We start from the raw sequence: 18,211 nt of genomic DNA, 5'->3' as shown, positions 1-18,211 counted from the left end.
TCACCTACCTTCAGGATTACCCTCCCTCTATGAACAACATGGAGTCAGCAGGGTCTCTGTCCCTTGATGTTGCCTCCTCTGCCCAAGTGAGATTTCCTGCAGGTTGGATGTTTTAGGTAGCCCAGGGAATTAAACCTGACGCTGCTGTTAGCTCTGTCTGGTCAGCAAAGGACAGGCCAGCTGCCAGCCCTGCTGGTGACACTCTTGGCTGTGATGGCTGCTGTTCTGCATGGGCTGTGCACACTGTGTGCTGTGCTACCAAGCACCTTGCTGATTTCAGACAGCTCAATTCTATCGAACGTCTCTTGTGATGTTCTTGTAAGAGATGATAAACCTGTCCCGTCCCCTCCACATCCCTCTGTGACCCATTGCTGGCTCTGGCCAGCGCTGGTGTCTGCTGTGCTCTGCAGGCAGTGGGAGGGAGCTGGGACCTGCCCTGGGCTGAGGCTAAAACTGAAAGGAAATTAAATCCCTACAGTGGGAGACTGAGAAAACGAAGACTGAGACACCCAGAATGCTCACGTGCAGCTGCAAAAAATAGCTAGTGTGGCAAGTGCCTGGGGGAAGGCAGGAGGTGGGGGCTGGTTGTATGAATTCCTCTTCTGCGTTTCCCTTCCTGGGGATGCTGTGGTGGCTCTGATGCCCCATCCTGTCCCACATGCTCACTCTGGGTTATGTGATGTATGGTGATGCTGCCCTCGCCACAGGCTGGTAGGAGTCCTTCCTGGAGGATTTTGAGTGTTTGAGGGGACACTGCACAGGTACTCAGAGGACGATCACTGAATAAGGGACCTCATCAAGGTGAAAAAGTCTTGAGCCGAGGATAAATGCTGCCTAGGAGAGCATTAAGGGGCATTGCCAGCTTGTCACTATGCTTATCAGGCTGTGGCAGTTCGTAGGAGCCTGGTGCAGAAACATCAGCATCCAGAAACTGCTCTGGAGCAGATTTAGGGTTCATACCCCTGGGTGCTGCAGAGCAGGGACAGCACCATCCTCCTCCCTAGCCCCATCCGTGCCATCATGCTCAGAAACAGCTATGGCCAGGCTCACAGCCTCCTCAGCCCCGTGGAGATCCCCGTCCCCTTGCTCACCCAGCTCGGCTGCGAGGCAGGGCTGTGAGCCTCCCCTACGTCAGCGCCGCAGCCAGGAATCCCCGGCACGGAGCCGCAGCAGCTTTGCTTTGCCCCTGTTCCAGCAGCACGCAGCAGCAGGGAACCTCCAGCGCTCCTGCGAGCCTGCGGCACAGCCTCTGGGAAGCCCCGGCTGGGAAAACGTGACCGCGTTCGGCACAGCCGCAAACCTCAAGAGCTGAAACACAACCGGCCGAGTCGATTATATTCCAGCCCAGAATCTTAAATAAACAGCGCCTGATGAGTGCAGCGGGATGTTTAATAAGAGCTTTCTTGGTCTCCCCCCGCCCTGTGCCCCCCTGCCTCCTGTAATCACTCGTCGAGGCAGCCCTGCAATCGACAGCCGGGCTGGGAGAGGCGGCGTGATTTGTATTCCAGCTCTGCCGCCGCTTCCAAGAAGAGAGTAAAAATAGCACTCAGTCATTTTGTAAATAATAACGATCTCCTCGCAGGCCTAGGGAGTCATGAGCACTTAAAAGGGGATTGCAGGAAGGGGGGTGTCTGCCTCTCCGTTTGCAGAGGACTGCAGGGAGCCAGCGCAGGCAGGAGGGGACAGGGGGACTCTGGGCAGCAGCAGGGGATAGGGGGGAGTGTATGCTGTGAAATGGGAACCCCGAAGCACCCCGGCAGCAGCCTGCACGTGAAAGGGAGGCAACCCACCCTGCTGGCGTGGGGTGGCAGAATCCAGCCCTCCGTGCAATGCTAATAGGGATATTTATTGCCTGCACAAGCAGCTAGATGCAGCATAGCAAATTCCTGGAGAAGGAGAGGAGCAGCTTTTAAGGAGCAGGCAGGTGTAGGGAGGTGTAGGGAATGCCATGGTAACACTGTGGGAAGGGATGTTGCAGCTTTTGTTTTACATTTGCATTGCAGATCTGTCTGGCAGTGGGGGATTTCTGCAGCAGGAGCAAAGCGTGGTGCTTGGCAGGCAGGGACCAGGCTTTGTGCCCTGTGAGCGAAGGGGCAGCTCCGAGGGACCTGCAGAACCTCACTCCTGCTTGCATGATTTTAGAAACCCAGGTGTGCTGAGGTTTGGGAATAAGCTGAGCCTACAAGTGGGCAAAGGCACAGACAAGGGAACCAGCCTTGAACAAACGGCTTGGGAACAGGATACGCCACTCGGGGATCTAAAATCAGCCAGTGTTCAAACACTGAACCTGACAATCCCTCATTCTTCTGGTTTCATATCTGCTTCAAGGCATTTTCTTTCATTCCCAGTCCCCAGGTGGCAGCCACAGGGCCATGGTGGGGCCTGGCCATGGGGCTTGAGGGTGCAAGTGCCAAGAGGCACGGCGAGCCCTGTGCCGGGCAGTGGTGCAGCCCCTGGGGTTCTGCTCTGTGCTCTGCTCTAGCTTCCCACCTTAGCCAATCCTCTCTCTTTTTTTTTTTTTGTTTTGTTTTGTTTTGTTTCCCCAGCTACAAAATAGGGCTGGCAGCATCCACCTGCCTCCCAGCGGGCTTGAAGGCTCAATTCACCGTGCATATAAAAAACTTCAAGCCGTAAGGAACGGCAGTGCTAGGAAAGGAAAAACACCACTTAATGTTCTGCAACAGGCCTAGGGAAAGCACCTAACTACAGCACAGCCCTTAGTTATCACATTCTGGTGGGAATTGCAAAAAGCAGCTAGGCTGGGGATTAGGATGTCCCCGAACTGAGGCAGATAATGCTCTTCTCTCTGCTGCCGCAAAATAAGTGAGGTTTCCTCCAGCTGGGGCTGAGGGGGAACACACGAGGGTAAGGAGGGGAGGTTGGCTGAGCAGCTCCCCATCACTGCAGCAGGAGTCAGCATCACGGGCTGAGGTGCTCGGGCAGGGCTGTGAGTGGTGTGGGAGCTCCTGGGTTGCAGCACCATGCAGGAAGGGGAGCGCTGAGCTGCTCTGTTCTGCTGGTGTTTTACTGATCTCAGGATTTCCCTGCTTGGTCAAAATCCCTGCTTGCTCAGGGCCGATTTAATTTCAGAAATCCCTCTGGATCCCGGCCAGTCCCTCCCCTGCTTTAGGAGCACATATTAATGGGGAAGTTCTGTGCGGATTTTGCCGCATCCTGCTGGGCAGGAGAACATCTGTGAGATAGCCTGGATGAGCAGTCTGTCTGTCTGTCAGTCCTAGGTCATGTTTTTTTTTTTTGTTGTTTGTTTTTTTTTTTTTTTTCTTAAAAAAAAAAAAAAAAGATCTTAATAAATGTCATCATCTTGGATTGGGTTTGCCAGATTGACGGGGTGGGAAAGGGTCTGTGGGCTCCGTGACTGCCAGGTTACAGTGCGATAAGGACATCATGTTCATATATATAGGTCCTCCAAACTAGTCCTGCCTTTTCACCTCCTTGTTGCTCCCCGAATCCCTTCCCCAGAGCTTGGATCCCAAGGGTCCCTTCATAGAGCGGGGGTCCTTTCACCCCTCTGCCCAGCTCAGTTCCCGTTGGCTTGCATGGGCAGCCATGGGTCTGCTCCGAGACCCATGACTACAAACCATTTATTGTGGACAAGCTGAATGCTAGGAAGGGAGGCGGGGAGGGGAGAGAGAGATTGTGTTTTCTCTAAAATATAATTAGTTTTCTCACTGCATGTGTTAAAGAGCTTCACTAGAGTTTTCTTCTGTGTATCTGATTTGGGGACTTGCTTGGTGGGAGAAGGAGAGAATACCCTGAGTGTTTAAGTCTTACAGAAGTAGCTCATTTTGCTCGGGATGCTGTCTCGTTGGTTTCTGAGTGTTTCAGAAAGTGTACCACATACATATTTCTCTTCAACCTTCTTTTTATCACATCGAGACAAGATCAAGGGTTACTTATATAGCACAGCAATATCAGCCACAGGCTGCATCAGATGCTTTCCAGGCATAATAACTAAGGACATGTATATGTATATTTTAGCCATTAAGGAGAAAACTCTGCCAGAATGCATTATCTTATTTTTGGATACAAAACTTTGAAGCGTAAGACTAAGCCTCATAATACTGCAAAATAACTGTCAGGGGATGGAAGGATTTCCATAACTGAATTGAGCAATGGGCCATCCAAGCTACCTGTGAACTGCTGCAGTGGCCAGAACGGGATACTACAGATAAAACATGAGCTCTTACTCGTGGTTCTAATTTGATTATTCAGAAAGCAGCTCCGAGCCAGCTAATGCCACACAAAAGGAGCACAAATGCATGATCTATCCCTAAAGCAGTGGGGATTTATGGTAACATAGTGCTAAGCTCATCTCATTCATCATTTTTCAGCATAACCAGGTGGGCAGAGAGCGTAGAGCTGTGAATCTGGATAATGACCCACTCTCTGTGCCTTGATTTCCCTGCAAACAGAAAGATTTTCTTTGGGAAACACACCGAGATCGTAATGAAGGAAGCCAGAACAAGAGCTGCGTGTGATGTTTTGGCCATGTTCTGGGCAGCACTTTGGTCTGTCTCTACCTGAAGGCATATGAGTAAGATTGCCCTCAGTTTTAGTGCTCCAGGCAGGAACTGGGGCTCGGGGCTCTTGCTGGGCAGTGTCTGGAGGTCAGCACCCACGGGGCAGTGTGTGTCGGCATGTGGGTGTTTGTGTGGTGCACGGGAGCAGCAGCTTTGCAACAGCAGCTGCTCATCAGGAAAACAAGCGCGATGGGAGTAAAAGGCAATCAGAATATTGATTCTTTTTATGTACAGATAAGCCTGGAGCTGTAACAAAACCAGGGTTTCCTAAAACCAGTGGAACATTGCTAGGCTATTTATCAGGCTGGGAGACACAAAGGGATTGCAGATTAAAAGGAGTTTCAGAACATCAGGGCTTACCTCTACGCTGAAAATGTGTGGATCTGCACCACGTTATGTATTGCATAGCTGTATGCATTTTGCAAATACACGTCGTCTGGCTGCGTGGGACATACTCATCCTTGGTGTAAAAGTGGAAAAGAGCAGAGCTGCTCAGAGATGAATTTGCCCAATTACAAGTGATAAAATCAGCCCTTGTTCAGGGTACAGCACAAAGCGTGATGCCAGCTCACCACGGGCTTTGCCAGGGTGGCATTTGCCGTGAAAGTGCACCATGTCAAAACCTTTCCCGGATAAGTGAATTCTGTTCTCTAATTGCTTTTTAAATACCCCCTCTTTTTTTTTTTTCTTTCCAGACAGTGTAACTGAAGTCAAGACAGACATTTATGTGACGAGTTTTGGTCCCGTCTCAGACACAGACATGGTAAGTGCTGCAGGCTGGTTGCCTCACAGGGTGTGGATAGTTTGTCCCGTCAGAGGCTGATAATGGCAAATGCAAACTTGAAGAGCTGATGTCGTTGCACTACTCAAGAAGACTACAGGGGTCTTTTTTATCTCCTGCAAGTGCAGCTTTCTTCAGCTTGACTGTGTGTGGAGGAAAGAAGGTGCTCCCTGTGAAGAAGGGAGGATGCCAGAACCCGGCTTGTTTTGATGGCAATGCCAGGAGAGAACCGTTTCCACCAACAAATGGTCCTTAGTGCTTGAACTAGAAAGGAGGCAAAATAGGAAAAAGAAAAATAACGAACTGGTTGCAGTATTTTGACATGTTCGGGGAAAATTATTAATGAAAAGGCCTGAGGTCTGAATCTAGGCTTGTATTCCCACAACAGTTTGTCTTCTAATTAACACAGGACTGTGGAGCATAATTAATAGTGAGCTTTCTCCACGATGTTTCTTGCAGCTCGTACTCCACACGCGCCCAGCCGCTCAGGGAGGAGCTGGCTGTTGGTGGCTGCTCAACATTTCGGGGCTGCCCCACGAGGACAGTCGCAGGCTTGGTGCTGAGCCCCTTCTGCACGCTGGTCCCAGAGGGACCTGGTGCTAGGATGGCCCGGGTGGGTGGTGGGCAGTGCTGGGCTCGGGGGGAGCACACCGCAGGAGGCAGCACAGACAGTGCTCTCACCAGCTGGGGCAAGTAGAAGCAACGTCCTGCGGCTCTTGCAGCCCCTCGGAAGCCAGGAGGGTTTCATTTTCTGTGCCCACAAGGTTGTGAACCTGGGGCTTCCCTCACCAGCTGTCTGCTGCTCTCAAGCAGAGGAGCTGGTGGAGGATTACGTCTCATTGCGGTGCTAGCTCCACCACAGAGCCTCACATGGCTTTGGGAAGAGCACTCCTTCCAGGGTGAGAAGTTAATGTCAGTGTAGCCGAGAGTATTAATCTCATCTGAGTTCTCTCTCTATCTCGCTTGCTTTCCTACTGCAGCGGAGACCCATAATATATTCAGCAATCTCAGCCCTTGGGGAGTATCTGATAATTACTTCCAAGGTGGAGCATATTTGATTAAGGGAGCGTGTATAATGAGCTGTGAAGAAGAAATATGAGGTATTGGAAAGAGGAAGGTATTCTCTGCAATGTGATTTGACAAAATGAATTTAAAATTAGGAAGACAGTTAAAGAATAATAAATTATTTCCCCCTTGCATGCTTTAGTTCCGTGTATTTTGCAAATGCATAGCGAATGTGTTTTAGCGTGCCATTCCGGTGTTAAACGCATTGGATGTGTGAGAGAGAAACCCCATTTCCTAGGGGTGCGTGGGGAGAGCCTGCTCCTCTGCGGTGGTTCCTTTCATCTCGGTGTGGGGAAGTCCCTCCCTCCCTGCTGGCATCTGCCTGATGATCTGGCTTCCGTCCCTCCCACAGCCTTTCCTCACCGTGATGGAGCTGCTCCTGTATGCAGTGAGAGGCTGTGATGATGATGATGGAGGAGAGGCAGGTAAAGCTGCCGTGCAGCGCGGAGGAGAGCAGCTGCTTGCAGAGCATGGAGGAGGACATGAGTGCCTTCTCCCTGAGATGCTCCAAGGGCCTTCTAGACTCAGTTTGGTTAGGAAAGAAGAGCCTGATGGGACCTGACATGTGCCTGAATCTGCAGTAGTGAGCTCTTGCACTTTTGTCTTAGTCCCCAGGAAATAAAAATAAATAAATCCAGGGAGTTTTGAGGTTTGATGAATGGACTCAGGAGAAGGACTCAGTCTTTGTGTTTTCAGTCACTTCTCACAGGTAGAGAAGAGCACAGCCTAGAACTATGTGTGTTCCTTGGAAGGGGTGACCTGGAAATGATGCTCTCGTGGAAAGAAGGATAGAAAATAGGGGAAAAATATGTACATGGTTTCTATTTTCTTTAGGAATCTTTCCTTAGCTTAAAAGAAGACCTGCAGAACCTGGGAATGTATCAAAAAAATGATTTTTTTTTTTTTTTTTTTTTTTTTTTTTAGTGGAAACAGAGGGTTCTGAATAAGATAACTTTTCTCCTGATCAGGGCTTTTTCCAAACCTACCTTCTGGGACTAGACACAGGCTCATTCCTTTGGGTTTATTTTTTTTTACTGAGCTTAAAACCACTAAGGGAGAATCGCCTTCTGTGAAGGGACAGAATATCCTCAAAGGGCAGAGCCTGTGGGACCGCAGGGTCTTTTCTCTTTCCTTCCCAAAGCCAGGCTCCAGAAGCTTCACATTTGGGCAGAAGTGGCTCTCTGGTCAGGGAGCAGGGAGGAATTTCTTTACCGAGATGCTTTCACTTAGCTGCCATCTGCTGCAAAACCTGTAGGAATTTCTATGACCTATAGGAAACTGATGTGCAGCAGCTTTTAAATGCTGCTGAGAAGAGCTGCAGGAAAGAAATCACTCACAATGATAAGTTTAGTTGGTTCTGCAGCCTCCAGGAGCCCATAAATAAAGACTATGAAACTGCAACGGCAGGGGAAGAACAGCTGGGACAGATTTCCCAAAGTCCCTGTCTCTCTCCACAAACCTTGGGAGCTAATGAGATCCTTTGCTAGCCAGGTAAGGTGCATGCCACAGAGGTGAGCAGCGGGGCAGCTCACAGTGATGGGGTCAGGCAGTTCCCCCAAGTGCCACGAGCCCTGAGAGCACGCCGAGTGGCTTGGGTCAGAGGCAATGGCAGCCCCACGTGCCAGGCACCAGAGACTAATTTAATATTGCCTCGGGGTGGCTGTCGAGCCACAGTGCCTTTGCTGCTCCGTCAGGTGGATGCCAAAGCTGAGGACACTGTGAGCCTGGCCTTGGGGATGTGAGTCTACCACCTCGGTGAGGTGATGTTTGCTGGGGTGCATCCCGCTGCCTTGCATAACTGCTAATAAAATGGTCACGAGGAGCATCCTTGTGAGATGAACCCTGCTCGTCACCACGGAGCCCAGCCTGCTGCAGAAAGTGCCCTGCTCTGGGTTCGTATGGCTTTGCACCTTTTCCTGTCCTTCTGCACCCAAACTGAAAATATCTCCCCAGTTTTTCCCCTTTCCTCTCAGAAGGACTTGGAGCACAGGGACAGGGCTGACCCTACAGCCACTGCACACTTGATTCCACCTTGCCACCGTTTCCGTGGGAGAAGAGCTGCAGATAGTGAATGTCCCACCACTGGGAGAGGGGCTGAGGCTTGGGGGTTAATGCTGAAGTCCAGATACTTCTCGAGCACCCCCTTCAGCATTACGTAGTTACTGAAGGCTGAGGTGTGTTTGGTGTTTATTTTCCTGGCTTTCTCTCTGGATGGCAAAAATCCATTGTGTCAGTAACGCTGAGAAACTGTGAGCTGTCTCTAGCTGCAGGATTTCAAAGAAATAGCTTCTAATTGCCCCAGCTGGAAATAAGCCTAGGAAATGGGTTTCTACATTAGAAAGAAAATAGAGAAAAAAAAAAAAAAGGGGGGCGGGGGGGGGCGGGGGAAGAAAGAAAACAGAAGTCACTGAATCTTGTATAATGACAAGTTTATCTGGTCCTTGATTCAATGTTTTGCTGGAGATGTTCTGGGGAACAAAAGAACACTAAAATGATGTCCTGAAACTTTATTTGTATGTTTGTTTTAGGAGTAGGAGTAGAATTACAGGCATCTTTGCCCAATTGCACATCATGGAACTTCATTTTTGCCTGTTCCAACTCCCACGTAGCAGCACACAATGGTCCCCTCTCCTGTGACATCTGGATAAAGGTGCAGCAGTGCTTCCCCGGAACTAACCAATTTCCACTGCAGGCTGAATTGCAGCTTGTCTGCGGTCTGTCACAATCTCTGAGATGCAGGTTTTGGCATCTCATGTAAGTCACTTTCCAAAAACACAGCAAGCGCCTGTGATCCTTCAGTTTTCCCTCCTCCTTGTTGCATCAGGCTTCATATCAACCAAAGGGTGCCCAAACAGAACCTGCTCAATGATCGAAGACGTTCACCGTTTCTTGATGCACTTCAATGAGGAGTTAAGTAAAAAGAGACTTATTTTTCTCTCCTTTCTCCACAAAGGAATACACCATTGATGTCTTTTTCCGGCAGTCCTGGAGAGACGAGAGGCTGAAGTTCGACGGTCCCATGAAGATACTCCCCCTTAACAACCTGCTGGCCAGTAAGATCTGGACCCCTGACACCTTCTTCCACAACGGGAAAAAGTCTGTCGCCCACAACATGACAACACCCAACAAGCTGCTGCGCCTGGTGGACAACGGCACCCTCCTGTACACCATGAGGTAAGCTCGTGCCATGGCCTTCCAGGGCCCCGTACACATGACAGTCCCATGCAGGCAGGTTTGGGTCTGTAGTTTATGCAATTTCTTTGCCACCAAAGTAATGTTTGTTCCTGATCTCTGATGGGATATGAAGTCAGGTTTTTGGTAATGACAGAAAAACTTGAGGATGGGAGAATTTGGCATTCTCCAGCAGCTTGAGAGCAGCTCTGAATTTGTTAACATGTTACTCCAGAACCCTCCGGAAGATCTAACAAACCCAAACTTGCCTGTGAGAACATATTTTTTTTTTTTTTTTTTTTTCCACTTCATTGAATCAAAAATCATAATCTGTGTAATCAATGATCTTAATTAGGAAAAAATATCACCAGCTTTTTAAAAACTGTGCTCCAGTAGAAGCCCCAAACAGGGGGCAATGTGAGTGCTCAGGAAGGGCTCTCCAGGCGGTAATGCACGCTGTGCAACCTCACTGTCAGCTCCAGCCGCTGGGGCCTTCCTTCCAGTCACGGGTTGCTGTTGGGGAACCAAGCCTGGGGGATCATGTTCTCTGGATTTCTCAAGAACAGCCTTGGCACATACATACACTTGTCACTAAACTGCAACAGGTGGAGAACATGGAGAAATAACTTCGGGTTAATTGTATGTTAATTCAGGAATTACTGAGTTGTTCCTGTATGCTTGGAAGCTATTCACCCATGTAACTAAAGTTTGCCACCTGGGGTTGATGTACTAATCTGCTTTCCAAGGTAAATGGACCTATAAATGAAACAGCAAGATACTCAGAGATGCAGGAGAATGGTACTGAGTTGTTTATGGGAAGGTGTAAATCCTTGTTTTCAAAAATAATTTTATGTGCCTCCATCTTCAAGCCAACCCAAACTAATAACACGCTTCATTGTGGATTCTGTGTGCCGAGATGCTGCACTTTCACCTCTGCTGTTCGAGGACCAGACAGGATTTCATCTCTTCATAGTGAGCTGGCTGTGAATCTACACAGTGTCAGCAAGTTTTACAGCCTACATTGATAAACAGTGCTCTGCTCTTGTGCAGCGCTTCTCAGATATGAGCTAATCCTGCCAGTGCCCTGGGGGTGGAGGTCTCTGAACATCAGTGATCTCACGTTACTGAGGCAGATGGGGTAAATGAAGGGAGAAGCCCAATTTGACTTAAGGGCTCAGTTCTGCTCCTGGCTGTCTGACCTGCGTGTCAGATGACTAACACTCCCCCAGTTTGTATCCCTGTCTGACTGCAAAGCATTATAGGAGCTACTGGCATAAGGCAGCAAAAAAAAAAAGGACCCAATTTCAGGGCTTTTATATCATTTCGCTTGTTCTTTATTCAGCAAATAACCATTACCTTCAGCAAGTTTTGTGTGACTGGGGAAAGTATTGAATTTGCTCTTTCATTTAGGGCTGGGCAGATGCCAGGGTGACAGCATCACGAGGCTCTTGGGAATGAGCTTCTGGAAGGGAGTGGAGTCATGGGGGGTTTAAAATAAATTCAACACATCCTTCAGTTTAGCTGTCTCCCAGGGAAGCAGGGGGAATGAAGGAGACCACAAAGGGACCTACCATTGTGTCTGCTCATGCCCCCCTTAAATGTACTTGCAAGTCTTTGCAAGAGGTGAAGAGCCCACTTAGAGATATCCAAAGGTGAGGACTGGATATGTCACATTGTGTTGCTCAGTACCAGGAGCCATAATGCACATGGACTTTTTGCTTGTCCAGCAGAGCTTGTCACTTGCAAGCTTTTCTGATAGCTTGTGTGAAATTATTCCCGTGCAGCCGAGAGCATTGTTGGACCAGCCTGATACTGGAGATGTGGTCAGAGCTGGCCAGAAAGGCATCTGGAAAGCACAGCTCTGCACAGAACAGTGTCTTAGGGATGAAGCAGGTTTTATATTATTTTTTGGTTTACTGTTTGATACATGCAGGACAGCTGATGATTGTTCTTCTCCCTGCTGCTGAAAAAAGCCCACTCAGGCCACACAGGGTCTTTTGGGTGGGAGCTCAGAAAGAAAATGATGTAAGGGCACAGGCTGCGTGGCCCAGGGCTGTGCATCAGGCTGAGGCTCAGAGACCAGGCCTGGCTCTGCCACGGGCTTGTAGATACTCACAGGCATTTGCACCTCAGTTCCTCTGTAAAATGGTGGTGATGGCATTGCCCTCCCTCGTTAGGTGCTTTGAAACCTCCTCCCAGGAAAGGGCTGGAAGAAGACTTGTTTCGTGTTGTGCTTCCTTCGTCCCAGCTCCAGGGTGCACACATGCATGCCCTTCTGAAAGGAGGGAGCAGGAGCATGAAGACAAGTCTCAACCACACAGCTGCCATCCAGCCAAGTGCAAATCCCAAAGTCCCACACTGTGCTGCTGACTGGGGAGTGAGTTTTGACCTCCACCAGCTTTTCCCAGGACTGGCAGGGCCGCGAGTTGCATGTCCCATGCAGTCCTTTCCAGGCTCAGTCGAGGCTGGTGCATTGCCATGCGGTTTTACTCCGGAGACATATCTTCCTCCTTTACCTTGTACCAGCCAATATCCTTGAGGGATCAGCCCTGCTGATGTGCAATTAGAGGCATGTCTCTTGCTATTTATCCTGCCGTGAAGGCCCACTTCTCTTAGTCAAGGCTTATGTTTATAGATGAAGTTGCTCTGGTGGAACAGCAACTCTGACACATGCATCCAGCAAAATTACACCGGTGTGACAATATTTATGGCTCCTGGAGAGAGCCTCTTTATCACTGACCTGAGCTTCGAGGAGCCGCACACCAGCTGTAGCTGGGCATCCAGAGATTTCCCTTAGTCACAGCACAGCCCACTCGCAGATCCCTTAGGCATCGGTGCAAACACCTGATCCCTGACTCAGGCCTTGGCACCTGGGTGACAAGATGGCCTTTGTGACCACAGCACAGAATTGTATTTCTCTCTTCCCTTCCTTCTGGCTGCTGAGCAATGGACAGGATTACTGATCCTTCTGCCTCTTCCCTGCTACTCTGGCTGCCTTAGAGAGTGCGGGGAACACAGCTTTGTCATGTAGCCCTGCCTCTGCTGTCTTGTTTTTGGAGCTCCTACAAGATCTGAGTAGCTCACAAAAGCCCAGTTAAGGCCTCAGAGCTCTGGTGTCAGAGCTGAGAACAACAAACCGGGGATTGCACGTGGATTTACATAAGGTACAGACAAAAACTCAGCTGCTGCAGCAGTCTCTGGATGCAATCTCTGGCTCAAATTGTGTGGGGCACATTGATAATGTTCTGGTTCTTCCTGGCCTTGAAACATGAAAATAGCAAAAGCTTGATGCTGTGCCGATGGGATTCAACTTTGTGAATCCAGGCTTTAAAGAGCTCTTCTGCTTTTCACAGGCACTGTCAGAGTGGCATGTTGAGGCTTTGTGGTTATTGTCAGAGTGTTTCCCAGACAATATGTGCTCAAGTTATGCACTCAGAGGATGTTTTCTTTAACTGCCAGGCTGACACATTCAACTGCATGCCCAAAGACTTTGCCTCAAGACCCTGTATTGCTGAAGACAATGTAAAGTCTTCAGCTGCAGCACATGAGCACCTGGAAGGGACAACAGCAGCCCTGCATGAGGTGGAGGCAGAGAGTTAGGGAAAGCTGGGCACAAAGGCATCCAGGGCACGTGGAGCCCCAGCAGGGTGGTTGAGCCCCAGATAACAAGCCCCATACCTGCTGCAGCATGCTCAAGGGGTTGTGACTCCCAGCCAGCTGTTTGAAATCACAGTCTTGCAGAGTCTCTCACAGAAAAAGCTATTGGTTGTTCTACTACATGTTTTTTGTTTTAACCCCTGGGTAATTTGTGATAACTGGAGGCTGCATCTTGCAAAACCCTCCTGTACAGTAGAGGTGCAACCATATTTCTCCCTTCTGCAAGAGGAGCAGCTCAGGCGTCCCAGAACCAGCTTCTCCACATAGTACAGAGCGGCAGCTATGTGGCTTCATCCTACCTTGTGCTTGGTGTAGGCAATGGCATAAAGGGACCCAAGTAGACCAAGCTACACTGCTGAGCACACAAGCCCCTGAATAGATGAGGTGAGATGTTATGAGTCAGTTTGAAGCTTCTCCCTTCCATGCAGTTTCCTGAGTGTATCCAAGGGCAGAAACGACCTATTTTCCAGGTTTGCTTTTATGCAGGCACACTTTTGTAAGGAAGCTGCCCCAGGAGGGAGAAATCTTCAGGGATCGCCTCATCTCCCTGCATTTCTGCCATCATGAGCTGAAATCTCCAGGGGATGGCTGCAAAGTGAATTCTGTGTTTTCAGATCCAGCACAAGGATCCTAGAAAAAACTTGGCTTTCAAACTCAAACACCAGCAATTAAACCTAACCTAGATTTGCACACAGCCCAAACTGCAAACACTACCTATTCATCCTGACTGTGGTTATTAACAAACCTCCTGGAGGAGAAATCAGGACAAAACTCAAGCAATCTCCCCAGCATAAACAAAGTTGGCTCCGCTGTGCGGGATGCTGTCATGTTTTTGGAGCGCACGTACACCGAGGGATTATTGCGTTTTGCGTCCCAGAAATTGGACCGAGGCTCTCCCTCATCCTGCAGCACAAGGCAGAGGCAGGTAGCGACGGGGGCTCTAATGACACATCAAAGGCTCTGCTAAGCTGCCGGTAACCATGAGAACGCAGCTGAAGAGGTTTGTTGTACCGCCAGCCCTGGGAGAGGTATGTTTAGCCTGATTCACGCTTCTTGCCATTGTGTTGAGCAGTTCAAAGGGCTCCCCGTGACTTTAAAGAGGAAAAACATGGCTTCTCCGCTGGATGTTCTACTTTTGGTGCTGCCGTGGCAGCAAAGCAGAGGGAAAGCATGAGGAGTTGGCGGTTTGATCCCAAGACAGGTCTGCAGAAGTTCTTGTTAGTGTCTGGGTTGGACAAGCCAGAGGACACAGCAGCTGGACGATGTGTTTGCTGGCAATTTGGCTATTTTTCACATGCTGCTGAGGCTTTGCAATGGCATTTCAGGGCTCAGATGTCCAGACCTGAACAGGACACCAGGGCAATGAGGCAAACCTCTGTGGCTATTTGGCCACGAGCTCACTTGTACGGGGTCAGGGGCAAAGATGAGAATTTCTGCAACAGGCTCTTTTGCACGAATGCCGCAGAGGCAGCGGTAATTGTCTGGGAAGCGAGGTAAATTCCTCTTAGTCTGACATTTTGACGTTTCATTAGGCAAAGCATATGGTGCTGAGGAGCCCTCTTCTAGCAACAGGAGGCTGTGGGGAGAGCTGGGGGGGTGAAAGAGGGAAGCAGGCACTCTTCAGCAGTGATTGATGCCACAGCTCACCTAATGCTGCTGCTAATTAGTGCTCTGAACAATGAGTGTGTGCAAGAGAGGCTGCAGGAGAGGAGGGCATGGCGAAGGGAGGTGAAGGATAGCCGAGGGACATGGGGGGCAAGGAGGAGCAATAGTGCGTGGGACAGAGCATCTCGGGGCCAGCACACACAGGGCAAAGGCAAAGAGGTTTCAGGCCAAGGAGAATAGCTGCGAGGGGGAATGCCCGTGCTCCGTTTCTTTTCAGCAAGGAAGCTGACTCCCTTCACGTGTTATCTGTGAATGTGCTGACTTCAGGCTGGTTGAAATTGCTGAACCATGCTCATCTCGCTGGGATGATACGGCATTTTGCTTTTATTTAATTTCAGGAGACTTTAAAAAAAAAAAAAAAGATAAAAAAAGACCCAGCTTCTTCAGTTGTGGGTGGAGGAGGTGGTGGATTTGGTTGCTTTTTTCAGTAGCTTGTTGATATATTTATTGTGTTTTGTTGGTGCTTACTGGCTCAGCTAATAAGATACACTTGAGATTTAAATTGTGACTGCTGCTTTCCCACACAGCCACGGAGTCATCTGGCATTGTTATAAAGTTGTCTTCTTCTCTTGATGACAGTTGCTCTTGTTGGCCATGGCCTGGAGTGGGCAGTTGGGTATGGCCAAGGCCAGCTTGTGCCCAGCTGGTCTCTGCTGCTGTCCTGCACCCCTCCGAGGCTCTTTCTGGCTGCTCTAAATGGCACTCAGCCACTGGACCCACAATCTGCAGTCCCTTGAGCTGTCCATGTTCAGTTTTATTCCTAGTAGCTGTTAATCACAGCCCAAATCTGCAGCCAGAACAGTGGATGAAAAAGGCCATTCTGGTTTTGGGGAGTTCAGGATACATCAGAAGGAAAGCTCTGGCTAGGAGAAGTCTTTTGGAAAAGCTGACTTTGTGAACACCCAGCTAAGAGCTTCTTGAAATGATAGAGCAGTTAGTGAAACCAAGGAAGCAACAGGAAGGTTAAAAGTAAGAGTCTTGTGTGGCCTCCTAAGGGAAACAGGTGGAATGCTAAATTTTGCATGCAGAGGCATCAACATTTCCTTTATGCAAGTGACAGTGACAAATACTAGAAGCAAAAAGTCCACTGCAGTTGGAAAGGAAACAGAAATAATTGTGTGGTAAAATCAGTGAGGATATGCTTGACATGCTTACAAACAACAAAGCTCCCCATGTAAATTCCAAGCTGGAGAAAGAAAGCATCACTCAAGAAACAGAACAGGAGGAGCAAGACTGTTTAACTTATGCCTTGCTACCAGGTTTTTATACCTGCTTCTTGAAATCTTCATCTTCATCCACATTATAAAAAAGCAACATCAAAGTGAAAGAGCAGTTGGTGGTGGCATGTGGTCCCCAGCAGAAAGTCATTGCAGCAATGTGCTCATAGGCTTGTTGAAATTAGTAAGTCTTGGTTGATGTCCTAAAGCTCAGCCCTGCTTTTCTCTCATGTAAAGGCAGGTACATTCAGTCCAGAGGTGAAAATGAGATCAGCAGGTCAAAGGAAGTGATTTGCTTTCAAGGAAATAATGTTGTCCACACCGTAGTTCTTGGGTAAGCTGGGGTCAGACAAAATGAAAGTAAGAAAGTCATTATCAGTTCTTTCAGGAGAACCACAGGACATGGTGGTTACCAGCCCCTACATGGGTTCAGCAAGGATTCACAGATAAGGTAAGGTCCTTGGTCTCTTGTGCACTCAAAAGCCTAAATGCAGCCTCTGAATCATGCAAGCTGTAAGCCACCAGCTGCTGGGAGAGGACAGCAAGGAGTGACTTGCTCAGAACGTGCCTGGGTTTTGTCCTTCCCCATAAGCATCTCCCAGCCTCCTCTACTAGACGTGGAGTCTGCCTGCGCAGACACATTAAATCCCTTCTGACTAACGTGACCAGAGCACAGACATCGTATCAGTCACGGTTGGGCTGAGAGCCTTTGCGACCCAGCAGCAAATGTGACCTTAACAGTCCACACGGTCAATGGGGTCACATCCTGCTGAGACCTGTTTACCAGAACTGAGCCCATCCTGCCCATGGGAGTTGCTGTTTTTATAGTTGCCCCTGGGTGGATGTGTCTAGTGGAGATGGGACAGTTATGCCTGGCTCTGGAAAACATCAGAGACAACCATTTGCTGCTGTTGCATTACAGAGCAGGGAGGTATCACTGAAACACGGTGGGGATGCATGCAGAAGGCTTGCAGGAAACTACTTTCCTCACCTGTTTCCTTTGTCATCTCATGCAAGAAAAGCCAGAGGCTAGGTTTGCAGGGTTTGAAACCCCTGCTGTGGGGGCTTCTGGTCACACAGTAGGGTTTGGGCCACCCAGTCCTTCCCCATCGAGGTTATGCCAGCTTCCAGCTCTTCTCCTCTGCTTCTTGATTTAACACCTCTGCCTGGGTGGGGATACCAGCTTTTGCAGATCCTTGAAAAGAAACTGAACTGATGATGCTGGATGTGGCTCCAAAATCACAAGGTTCGTTCCCTCACAGTGGCAGAGCAAACTTCATTGCTGGAGGGGAGTTTCCAGGATACAGCAGCTGATGCGGAGCAGCTCTGCAGGAATTTGCTGCTGCTGCCCTCCCTGGCGCAGAGCTCTCGTCCTGCCTGCTGCAGCACCATCTGCCGCCTGCGGCCACCATCGCCGCCACCTCCATCCTCTCCAGAGGCCCCACCGTCCCCAAGCCATGCTGGCACTCTTGTGTTTCCTGACAGAGGTGCTTGGAGTGATTTGGGAAGTGTTTACTGTCATCCAGAAGGACTCTTTAATGATAACTTTAAAAAAAGTCCTCTTTTTTTTTTTCCCCCTAGAATCATTTAAGGCTTGCTTCTATGAAAACAAAATCCCTTTTTTTACTTTCTTTTTTTCTCTTTTGTCTTTTTTTCTTCTTTTATTTTTTTGCTAAGAAAATCTGAACCCTCTATTATTTTTGAGGTTTGTCTTGCGTTTGACAAAGCCTTAATATTTCCTGTGGAGAATAACTGACCTGAACATTTCCCATTGGTTAAAAGGCCATTTTCCAGCTAAAGGAAAATGTCTTGATAGAAGGTTTCCACCGTGCCTCTTGACCTGAGTTTTCCACAAGCCACCTTCATCCTTCAGTCTGTGCACTTGCCCTTTGCACCCACCTCTCGCTCCCATCACGGATTATTTGTTCCTTGTTATTTTTCTGAGCCATCAGAAGTGGGTCCATTTTGATGAAACTGTTCCTCCAGAGGAGAGCATATTAGAAGTCTCCAGGGAAGCCATCTGTTCTGGCTCTCCCTCCTAGTCCGCAGGCTTTTTGGTACTTCAAGAAGGAAGAAGAAGAGCTCAGAGCCTCCTTTTTTAGAGCCTTTTATAA

At 49.0% G+C, this 18,211-nt stretch overlaps 1 protein-coding gene across 4 annotated transcripts in view; it reads left to right on the top strand.

The window, feature by feature from the left end:
• The window catches only part of GABRA3 (gamma-aminobutyric acid type A receptor subunit alpha3), an 83,525-nt gene that overhangs the window by 50,117 nt on the left and 15,197 nt on the right, over nt 1-18,211 (top strand). For all 4 annotated transcript variants that reach the window (XM_035323928.1, XM_035323927.1, XM_035323925.1 and 1 more), the window contains 2 exons: nt 5,237-5,304; nt 9,341-9,561. In XM_035323928.1, the coding sequence (XP_035179819.1) occupies nt 5,237-5,304; nt 9,341-9,561 (289 nt within the window). The remainder of the gene's footprint in view (nt 1-5,236; nt 5,305-9,340; nt 9,562-18,211) is intronic.

Source organism: Oxyura jamaicensis, chromosome 4 (genome assembly GCF_011077185.1).
Source record: "Oxyura jamaicensis isolate SHBP4307 breed ruddy duck chromosome 4, BPBGC_Ojam_1.0, whole genome shotgun sequence".
NCBI classification, from domain to species: Eukaryota; Metazoa; Chordata; class Aves; order Anseriformes; family Anatidae; genus Oxyura; species Oxyura jamaicensis.
The sequence above is the reverse complement of the archived record's forward strand: the minus strand, read 5'-3'. Positions and strand labels throughout refer to the sequence as shown.